The sequence below is a fragment of the Aulonocara sp. 'chitande type north' Nkhata Bay genome, linkage group LG17 (assembly GCF_057382095.1).
Source record: "Aulonocara sp. 'chitande type north' Nkhata Bay isolate Kocher_YH1m ecotype deep benthic linkage group LG17, A_spYH_male_GT1.1, whole genome shotgun sequence".
NCBI lineage: Eukaryota > Metazoa > Chordata > Actinopteri > Cichliformes > Cichlidae > Aulonocara > Aulonocara sp. 'chitande type north' Nkhata Bay.
The window spans coordinates 40,789,338-40,800,477 of NC_141360.1; the positions used below are offsets into that span (position 1 = coordinate 40,789,338).

Here is an 11,140-nt window from a genome sequence, read left to right on the forward strand (position 1 = left end):
CTCCCGCCAGTCTTTGTTTTTGTTAAATAAAAAGAGGGAGGGCGGAGAAAAAAGAAAGAAAGCACCAAACTCTTAGTTTATAAAGAGCACACGCAGAGCCGGGACTTGGCTTCTGCTGTTGTTGGACCTTTTAATGTTTTGTTGGAAAGCCGTCAGTGTTTTGGTTAGTTTGGTCGTAAATTACAGCAGCATGGCTAATATGCTTGTCACGGTCTGTTAAAGGGGGTTTGTTATTAAATTCACTTTCCCTTTCAGTTTGCTCAAGTAATATCACAGAAGTTGATCATAAATTTTGAGCTGCTGTATCACCGCGCTACCCACTTAAACGCCCCACAGTGTATGGGGAATTTAAATGAGAAATGGGGAAAAAGAATAGAGTCACCTGCATCCATTTATAGACTTTTTACAGGAGTAGACCTCCTTTCTCAACACATACACAAACAAGATGCAAGTCATTTATTGTTTATCTATAAAATATCAGAAAGTGCTTACATGGAGCTCAAGTTGATGCCTTTAAATTGCCTTTTTTGCTCTCAAAGCAGTCTAAAATAAAAAATAATTAAATGTACATTAATATAAAATAATGCAATAAGCAAATTTGCACACTAAATTTAAGCAGAATGGGGTAAAAAAAGAAGCTTATTTTAGCTTTAAAGTCAAATGACAGCAAAAAGATAAACACCTTTCTGCATTAAAAATAAAAATAAACTCCATAATAGTTATTCCCGTGTGTTGAGATCGGATTAGGTGGTGCAGAAGTTGAATAAACGTATGAACAGTTAGTCTCCATTCGTTAGAAAAACCAGTTTTCCATGTGCTGCACATCCATACTGACTAAAATAAACACCTTTTAGGTGCAGATCATGAAGCGCTCCAGCATTGCTGCTCATGTCTAGGCGACATCCATTTGTCCACACTGTAGGGTCTGGTCTTTGTTGTGGCGTTTTGGAGGTCATGCTGCAGTAAAACCTGGTTTCTTGTGGCAGTCGTATGTTGCTGTTTGGTTGTCCACTGTTGATGTGGGAAGCAGCTCAGGTATATAACCAGGAAGCTGAGGTTTTGCACTTTTTATTTCACATAGTGTTTAAAAACATGTTATATGTTACGGTGTAAGAAGTTAAATTACAGTAAAGTAGATTTGCCAGCTTTTGGTAATCACACCTCCTGTTTTACTGTAAGTAACTTATGGCACATGCTGTGTATGTCAGGTTTTAGGTTTATAATTTCATCGTTATAAAAACTGCACTCTTTGTGAGGGGGTGAAGTTTTCACTGATATGAAGAAATGAAACTGATGGACACATAGTGAGAATAACACAAAGACAATCACGTATCAGTTTGCATGCCGCTTTGTTTAAATGTGCTTCTCGTCTTTATTTACTCCCAAATCGAAGAAGAGCTCAGGAGAGCAGCCTGGCTGATCTCCTGCGTGTCTTCATGAAATCTCGATCTTTCTCTTCATTTCAGATCATTTCCTTTCTGGGTTTTCTGAGCTGATGCCTGTGACGTCTTGTGATCGCTGTCGATTTCCCTCTTTATCTCAAACATCTTCTGCTTGTTGTCGCGTAACCGTTCCACGCTGCAGTCGAAACCCTTTTGATTTTAAAGTTGTCCTTACTCCCGTTCACAATAAAGTCAACCGAGTACCAGCGCTTCTCATCGCGCACACGCTCGTTACAGTAACGATACTTTGATCTCAGTTTTTTTGTTCCATAAAATGAAAAAACGATGAGTTTTAAAGCAGAGGGAATGTTCTGTAACCGTACAGCACCTGTTCAACGGAAGAGCGACACGCTGGAGAAAGGAGGCTGTGAGGGCGGACTGCGACTTCCTGTTGTGGCTTGTGTCATCACTTTGTTAACCTGCAAACTTTATGCAGTCTCAAAGTGTGGGTGCCTCATGCTAAGTGTCACATCCCCACATATGTCTCCTCACTTGTACGTGTCAGGCTCCTGAGAAGCGCAGCTCTGTTGGGTTTGTTGTAGATCCTAGTGAAACACAGCTGGGAAGGGAAGAGAAGGTGAGGTTATCCAGGTTGTGTGTGTGTGTGTGTGTGTGTGTGTGTGTGTGTGTGTGTGTGTGTGTGTGTGTGTGTGTGTGTGTGTGTGTGTGTGTGTGTCTGTCTTTTGGGGCTTTTCTGTTGCTTTTTGTAGTACTGATTTTAGTGTTGTCCATTTTTAAGCTGTATTCCCACCAACTTGTATTTGTAATTTGGTAAATTAGAAAGTTGCATTGATCTGGCTGTGAGTGGAGGAGGTAGAAACTAAAAAAGCCGAGCGGTCAGAGGTGGCAAATTTGTTTCAATCTGTGCCATTGGTCAGTTTTCTCAAAGAAATGTCCCCCTCCCTCCTCTCTGTCTCTCTAGTTTCTCTCTCACTGATTACATCCAGGACTTCAAGGCCAGGCCAACTTTTACCAGGTCTCACCATGTCCATCGACCCTGCGGCCGAGCTGCCTTTCTTCTACGGCAGCATCAGTCGCTCGGACGCCGAGCAGCACCTGAAGCTGGCTGGGATGTCCGACGGCCTCTTCTTGCTGCGGCAGTGTCTCCGCAGTCTGGGGGGCTACGTCTTGTCTATCGTGTGGAACCTGGAGTTCCACCATTACTCCGTAGAGAAACAGCTTAACGGGACTTACTGCATCACAGGAGGGAAGCCTCACTGTGGCCCTGCAGAGCTCTGTGAGTTTTACAGCAAAGACTCCGACGGCCTGGTGTGCCTCCTGAAGAAGCCGTGTCTACGCTCCCCAGATACGCCGATCAGGCAAGGCGTGTTTGACAGTCTGAGAGAAAACATGCTGAGGGAGTACGTGAAGCAGACCTGGAATCTGGAGGTGAGCCGGGTGTCGGGTGGTGCTGAAGAGTTTAGAAAAAGAAAATAACCATGTAGGGTAGAGTTTTGAGCTACTTGTACTTTACCTGAGCATTTCGGAGACTGAAAAGTTCATTTTTTAGCTATAATTACTTTTCTGTGATATTGAATATGTTTAAATGTCTTCCCAACAAACTACGGTTGTTGTTTTTACAAAATTTAACCATGCAAATGTGCTGACTTCTGCTCATGGAGATAGCTTTGATGTCTGCATCCAGCCCGCTGTACAGTGCAGTCAAAGTGATCTCTTCAGTCGTTATATTTTCCGCCCTCATCGCGCTGCAAAATATAGCAAATAAACCAAATAGAAAATCTGCTGATGGGTGAAAAATTTATACAAAATAAAAAATTTGTGATCTGATAAATGTTTTCGCCTGTAAGCAAAATTTGCCATTTTGTTTTTTTGTGGTTATTTGAGAGCAGCTGCACAGATAAAACTTTCCACTGCTGTATTGACATGTAGATATTTTTTTAAAAGTACACGTACGTCTGAGAAACCTTCACATTTAATGAACCACTATTTAAAAAACAACAACACGAGGTGTCTTATCAAAAATCAGCAATCTTACCAACATGTGTCAGTTTTCCCACATCAGTCAGTGAATGTCGTTACAAAGAAACAAAGTGTTCAAAGTTAAAGATCAGTGGTGTGGCAGCGCCAGGTCACACTTTGCTGGTAGACTTTAAACAACTTTTGAAAAACTTGTGACGGCCCAGACCTCGGACTCGGACAATCCCTCCCTTCTTAATGGCTCTCTGCAAATACAACGAGAAGTTTGAAGTTGTGACCTTCTTCTCTGCAACGTTTTCATTTTGTGGCCCCGATCGGACTCTAACTCGGGGAAAGGTCTTCCCCGCAAGCCGTATGTTTGAGTCTGGTTTAACTGACATTTCTGAAGGGACTTTTTTGGTGGAGTGGGAGAGACTTTGCCCACACACAATCTCTCCAAACCTTTCCTCAAGTAGGAACACAGGTAGGAGCTCTCAGTTCCTCTGAAGGTTTCTGTGGCCTGGGGAAAGTAGTTGCACTAACAAGCTACAGTTCTTAGAAACGAGAACCAAAAGTATGAGACAGACGGTAGAAGCTAAAGTAAAGAGTCAAGATGGGGGAATAGGAACAAAGTGAGCAGGTAACTGGAAAGAAAAGGCAGGCCAGGTGGGAGTACGAGGGTCTGAGATGACAGCACTGAAAGAATTAGTCAACAAGACTAAAGCTAAGAAGAGCATTTTCACTTGTGCCTCCTCCAGTAACCTGCCACATACAACGATCAGTATCTTTTTGACACCGGTGATACAACTGAAGAGCCAAACTAGCTCCACGTCTATGCAGAATTCACCTGCAGCTCGAGTGTCATAACGTTCCCTCTCTGAGCTTCACATGCACCACCTTCCACCGCATTTGACACCCAGCATGAGCAAATTCAGAAACACCAGCAAGCTGCGATGCAGTCCTCCCCGCAATTTTAGATAAAAAGTCATTATTGCAAAACACGGAGATAACACGTGATCATTTTTCCGGTTCAGGGCGAAGCCATGGAGCAGGCCATCATCAGTCAAGCTCCTCAGCTCGAGAAGCTGATCGCAACTACAGCCCATGAGAAAATGCCTTGGTACCACGGCAAAATCTCCCGCCATGAGGGGGAGAGGCGGCTTTACTCGGGAGCACAACCGGACGGCAAGTTTCTGTAAGTTTTTGCTTCTTTTTTAAAAAGCCTGCTGTGTTTGTTTGTTGGGTAAAGATTTTGCATTTATGTGTGTTTTGTTCCTCAGAATCAGAGACAGAGAGGAGTCTGGCACATACGCTCTCTCCATGATGTACGGGAAAACGGTGTACCACTATCAGATCCTCCAGGACAAGTCGGGGAAATTCTCTATGCCTGAGGGAACAAAGTTTGACACAGTCTGGCAGGTCGGTCCTCAGGCTCTTTTTTTCTTCCTCTTTACTTGTGTGTCGTTTTTCTGGCCTAAACTAAACTTATTCTCAATGTTCAGCTGGTGGAGTATCTGAAGATGAAACCTGACGGCCTTGTAACCGTTCTCGGAGAGGCGTGTGTTAACGGCAAAGCTGCTGTTGAAAGTACTGACCAATCTTTCCTTTTTTAATCACATCTCAGCCTGAATTTGCAGTTTATATTGTGGTTTATTCATAATATGAATAATATAATACGCAACGTTCTTTTTTGATTCTATTCACTAATGAAATTCTCCTGTCATTTTTCAGAGACACCCAGTCTTCCCAATGTAAGTAGTCGGTACATCCTGCACTGTTCAAGTCAGCGCACGTCTTCATCCTCTGAGATTTATTTCTTTGTCATTCCTTTCAGAGGCCACGCGGCGCCAATGGATACACACCGCCACCTCGAGGTCGGTAGCCAGCAGTGCAAACACACAGGCAGCATTGAGCATAAACTGCGATGGCTGTTCCTGCAAGGATGCGTTCAAATAAAAAAACTCACAATTACACAATCAGTCGTAGAAGGAAGACTGAAATCTGATAGATTATAACTGCATGCCAAGCGCTGTGTTTAAAGGTTGTGAGTTAAAAAATGTAATTCCTCAGTAACAGTGTCCAGTTAATATATCACTGGGTAATTAATTTATACAAGTGCATCATGTTTTAGACTCTGATACGTGATTTTGAATGTAAAACCTTCAAGTTTGAAATATTTTGCACATTATATCTACAAACAAAGTACATGCAATTTATTGTGTGCAATTTGTACTTTGCAGCTCTTGCATTGGTCACAAAGACTACTGTGCCCGAAGACCGCGACCTTCTCCCCATGGACTGCAATGGATTCAACCCGTATCACAACCCCAATGATATCAAGAGGTTCAACATCCAGAGGTCCGACCTGCTGATGGACGAGGTGGAGCTCGGCTCTGGGAACTTTGGCTGTGTCAAGAAGGGAGTCTTCAAAACAGAATCGTGAGGAGCCGAACATTTTAAAAACAGACGCTGAGCCGTACGTGCGTGCGTGCGTCTACTGATGTCGCTGCCTGTGTTTTGTTTGGATTCAGGGGTCAGATAGACGTGGCCGTCAAGGTGCTGAAGAACGACAACGAGAAGCTGGTGAAGGAGGAGATGATGCGGGAGGCAGAGATCATGCACCAGCTGAGTAACCCGTTCATCGTCCGCATGCTTGGCCTGTGCAACGCAGACTGTCTTATGCTGGTCATGGAGATGGCTTCTGCCGGACCGCTGAACAAATTCCTCTCCTCCAACAAGTAAGTTCATCTTTAACTGTTTGTAGTTACACTTAAAAAAAGTTGTTTTATTTATTTATTTATTGGTAAACTCTGGTTTTTCTTTGAGTCAGTTTCTTAGCAGTTATCCTAACCTGCAGCACGGTTGGGTGGAACCACTTGACATAACTTTTGAATAAAAGTGTTAATATTTCTTATTTCATTTATTTATCAGTTACGTATTTATTTTATATATTTTATGTATTGCTTCAATGTTTTACATTCATTGTACATTTTTTTTAAAGTAAATCCAAAAAACACAGTATTTTGTTGAAATAACACAAATGACTCAAGTAAACCTTTAAAAAAAATCTTTAGTGAATAAAACTTCAGAGGATTTTTTAAACCAGCAATAGTGAGATTTCAGTTTTAGGAGTGTAACTAGGAGACTGATTAAGGTCTGACTTACATATTTTTATATAAAAAAACCATCTTATTTATTATTTTTCATGACACTCAGATCCTTACGAATCCTATATAGCATGTGTAGAGTCAGATCAGATTACGCTCTGACTTTACAAAAATACATACATGTCAGTGTAACCCTAACAGCTCCCACAGACATGCACTGCCCCAGGATGGGTTTTGCACCAAACAGGGCTGTGGTTTAGGGTCAGTCAGTTTCATGCATAGAAATCTTTCAGCTGTAACAAGGATCAAAACATGTCGATGTGAATAATCTTACTTTATCTCAAAGAACTCAGCTCTTCTACGTGGTAAATAGTAAACAGAGTGGTGCTACTATAACCCCTTTCTATTCAAGGTGAGCCCTCAAAGTGCGTCCTGGTACAAGTCTGTACTTCTCAGGTGGATTCTGATACTGACACTGCAGAAGTCCTTGCCATGACATGCTGATGAGGAATGAATCAGACAATCTGTTCGTCCAAGACATTTCTGATCTTTATGAGGCCGTTCTTTTTTCCTGTGGCAGCTCCATGTATTCTCAGAACTGTCACGTTATGACGGAATAAATACAGAACAACAAAAGTGAACGTACGCTTTCTTACATCTTAATTTTATAGGAGAGCAGGCAAGACCGTACTCTGTATGGACAGCAGCAGCTCTCGAAGGGCAGAAGTTGGAACATGGGGATGTGATTTTACACGTCCTTTAGGTTATGTGTTTGCTTTAGTGCCAGGATAACATTTTAATAGCCACCTTCACTCTTTCCAAGACTTAAGTAAAGCAAAGAGAAGCCTATAACTCAAGTCCAGTCAATAGAGATATTAGAGATAGATAAAAGAGCAGGGGAATGACACGCAAAAGCTTCTCCAGCTGAGAGTCATCCTAGGTGAGGTGTTTTGGGCATGTCCTCCCAGGTGAAGGCCCTGGGGCAGAACCAGGACAGAGCTCACATTTTGCCAACACCTCGGTATTTCCCCTGAACATCTGGATGAGGCGTTTCAGCTCAGACTGTTGCCCCCATGACTCGGAGCTGGAAAAGCAGCAGAAAATGGAGAGGTGGATGATTCCAAAACTCCAAATATGTCTTAAAGCAGGGGTGTCCAACTCCAGGCCTCGAGGGCCGGTGTCCTGCAGGTCCTTGATCCAACACAGCTGATTACGGCTAATTGACCTCCTCAACATGTCCTGAAGTTCTTCAGAGGCCTGGTAATGAACTAATAAATTGATTCAGGTGTGTTGACCCAGGGTGAGATCTAAAACCTCACCTGGAGTTCCCCACTTCTGTCTTAAAGACTCAAACTTAGGATGGTTCATTTTTCAGGCTGCTTCATTTGAAGGTTTCTGGATACTTAAAACTGCAATAATATTCAGTGTTTTGTTGCATCAAAAGGAACTGGACAAGTTTTGTGTCATCATCATCATCGATCGTCTGTCCATCTATTTACTTCTGCTTTTCCAGTCCAGGTTCAGGGGGTGCAGCTGGAGCCCATCCCAGCTGTCTTAGGAAAAAACTACATTTGTGTACTAAAAATATCCTAATGCTTCTTTTCTCTGGACGTGTGTCCTCACAGGGATACCGTATCGGTGGAGAACATTGTGAACCTGATGCACCAGGTGTCGATGGGCATGAAGTATCTGGAGGAGAAGAACTTTGTGCACAGAGATTTAGCGGCTCGCAACGTCCTGCTGGTCAATCAACAGTTCGCCAAAATCAGTGACTTTGGCCTCTCCAAGGCCCTGGGAGCAGATGACAACTACTACAAAGTACTCACGAATTTTTTAATATTGTTGTACCGCAAGACAAAGTTGCATGAATACAGAGTGATTAGAGAGTCCGGTGTGGGTTTTATCAGTGTGTGCAAACAGAGAGTATGTCTTAGATGGATTGCCCTTCTGCGAGTTGCTGACCTCACAATGTGCAAACAGTAATTAGCTCCTATTGACAAAAATGTGTCAGGTGCCCTGTTTGAACTAAACACTCAATTGATTTCCATTTTACTGATTTACTGACCCATATCTGGAGTGGATGTAGTTACCAGAGAGCCCCAGCAATCCTTCACTCCAAGGCCCTAAATACCATCGCCGATGTTTGCTTGCTTTGGCCGAGTCCTTGGCGTGCTTCTCATCATCATAAACGTTGTGTTCACAGGCTCGTACTGCAGGTAAATGGCCGCTCAAGTGGTACGCACCAGAATGTATACTCTTCCACAAATTCTCCAGCAAAAGCGACGTGTGGAGTTTTGGTGTCACCATGTGGGAGGCGTTCTCCTACGGAGGGAAACCCTACAAGGTAAGACAGATTACTGCAGAAGGTTATCAAAGCATGACGTGATCCCAGAGCTCACGCTGCCTGTCTTTGAATTTGTTCTCCAGAAAATGAAAGGACCCGACGTGATCCGCTTCATTGAGAACGGGAGCCGCATGGATTGTCCGGCGGCGTGTCCAGAGCGAGTATATACACTGATGAAAGAGTGCTGGACATACAAGTGAGAAACCGATGGTCTTGTGCGTGCGTTATATAAGAGAGGCATAAACAGAGGTTGTCTGTATGTATGTACAACAAAACAACAAGAGTTCATGTTTCCACAATAAGAAACAAACTGGGAAAGAAATGGTACATTCAAAGTCCGAGCTCAAATCCAGCTGAGATGCTTGAACACACCGTTAATGCTCAAACCCACCAGTCTGGCTGAATTAAACAATACTGCCACGAAGAGTGGCTGAAAGACTCATTGCCAGTTATCACAAATGCTAGATTGCAGTTCTTGCTGCCAAGAGTGGCACAACCAGCTATTAGCTTTAGGGAGCAATTAGTCTTTCACGCAGGGTCTGTAGCTTTTTTCCCTGAATAAAGTAAACGTACTTAAATCGTTTAAAAACTGCATTTTGTATTTACTCTTGTTGTTTTTGTCTAAAAAGACTCATTTAAAATTAGTTTGATGACCTGAAACATATGTATGACAAATGTGCAAAAAACTAAACTAAGAAAACAGGAGGAGGGCAAACACTTTTCACAGCAGTGTATTTAATGACTTATGTAGTTTTCATACGTCAGGCATGGCTGCTGTCACCTAACGACATTATATTCCTCAGTCGTTCCCTCGTAAATGAAAACAATTTCCTCTTGAATATTTGTTTTTTAGCGTCAGATTAAGCAAGCAACGCATCCTCTTAAAATCCTGTGACTTCTATTTATCACAGCCTCCTCTCTCTGCTCCTCCCCTCTCCTCTCTCACAGACACGAGGACCGTCCTGACTTCAAGAAGGTCGAGGAGGCCATGAGGAGTTATCATTACTCCATATCCGGCAAGGCCAAGCCTGAGGAAGGCGCAGCCGCCGCCGCACCCGAGCCTACCAAGTAGACAGAAAAAAGGCACATTCTGTCCCAGCGCTGCACAAAGCGTCCTTTCAGCCGGCCATTAAACAACCAAAACAAAGAGTGTTTTATGAACTGTGCACAGTGACCAGCTTTGACCGCAGAAGCGACGCAGCAATAAATGTGCATTTGTAAATCGGACTTCAGTGTGTCAGCCGTGCGAGGAAGCTCTCTGTCTGCCGTGGTTTGAATGTTAAGTGTCGTAATACTGCTGAACAAAACTAATTTTATTTTCTGCTACTTTAATCGAACCATGTATTCAAATCTGCGTCTTTGTCCGCCTCCACCTAAAAGCATTTTTACTGTTTTTAGCCTAATAAACTAGAAACAAACGAATTATGTGAGTGAAAAATGTGGATTAACTTATCATAAATCTGCTGATATGACTGAATTCATTCTTAAGTGCTGTGTGATTTTTTTTCTTTTTCTTTCTTGGAGCTACAACAACAGTCTGACATTATAAGTCTTAATTGTTCTTTTCCAGATGTTCCAGATGTTCCAGATGTTCCAAAACCATAAAAATAAAAATCTGTAACTTTATCACAGATGTGGCGGGAAAACTACGAGCCTCCATTCAACTGGTCTTCTGCAGTCTGTCTCATAAAATCAATCATAACACAAAAGACATTACAATTAAAGACATTATGAACATTTGTATCAACAAAATGCTCCATAAAAGCATCAGCATTTGGTGATGTTTCACTGGAAGGCAAAAATGAGCTTTGGACATGAGGTGCATGCATACTTTCTTATAAATACTCTGAACATGTATGTGCAGAGTCCAACATCTGCATTTTTAATCAAAAGAAACATTCAAAATGAGAAAGTCTAATATGAGACTTTTTGAGACTTTGAGTTTAAAGCTGTTCTCTGTCTTTAAATATGTGTGTTTGTTAAATAGTTTTTTCTCTCTGATGTTTCAATGCCAGTAATTTAAAACGTCACACGCGGCGATTTATTAGGAAAGAAACAAACTGAGGTTAGTCACGCTGGCCCCAAACTGTGTCAGAGGAAGTACTTGTGAACCGTCAGGCCACACTGGAGGGTCCAAGGAAGTCGATGAAGCAGTTTTCAAAATAATAGTAGGTTTTCACAAAATAAACCCTATGACCCTATATTAGACCCTATGCATGCTGTGGTATAAATAGGTAATATGATCAGAGTCCCGGAAATCTACATTTATTATATATTTAATATTTTTTCATAAAGAATTTAACGGTATTGCTAATTTCCAGCCCTTGTCC

General features: G+C 42.3%; 1 protein-coding gene across 3 annotated transcripts in view; it reads left to right on the plus strand.

The window, feature by feature from the left end:
- Nucleotides 1-10,391, plus strand: part of zap70 (zeta chain of T cell receptor associated protein kinase 70) — a 41,606-nt gene extending 31,215 nt beyond the window's left edge. For 2 of the 3 annotated variants that reach the window (XM_086268141.1, XM_086268142.1), the window contains 12 exons: nt 2,365-2,831; nt 4,394-4,554; nt 4,640-4,778; nt 4,862-4,946; nt 5,091-5,110; nt 5,194-5,233; nt 5,600-5,798; nt 5,891-6,097; nt 8,092-8,284; nt 8,670-8,810; nt 8,894-9,006; nt 9,759-10,391. In XM_086268141.1, the coding sequence (XP_086124267.1) occupies nt 2,365-2,831; nt 4,394-4,554; nt 4,640-4,778; nt 4,862-4,946; nt 5,091-5,110; nt 5,194-5,233; nt 5,600-5,798; nt 5,891-6,097; nt 8,092-8,284; nt 8,670-8,810; nt 8,894-9,006; nt 9,759-9,882 (1,889 nt within the window). In that variant the 3' untranslated portion in view covers nt 9,883-10,391. Of the gene's footprint in view, nt 1-1,549; nt 2,020-2,364; nt 2,832-4,393; nt 4,555-4,639; nt 4,779-4,861; nt 4,947-5,090; nt 5,111-5,193; nt 5,234-5,599; nt 5,799-5,890; nt 6,098-8,091; nt 8,285-8,669; nt 8,811-8,893; nt 9,007-9,758 lie in introns of those variants that run through there. The other variant, XM_086268143.1, reaches the window with a different exon arrangement.
- The last annotated feature ends 749 nt before the right edge of the window (nt 10,392-11,140 follow it).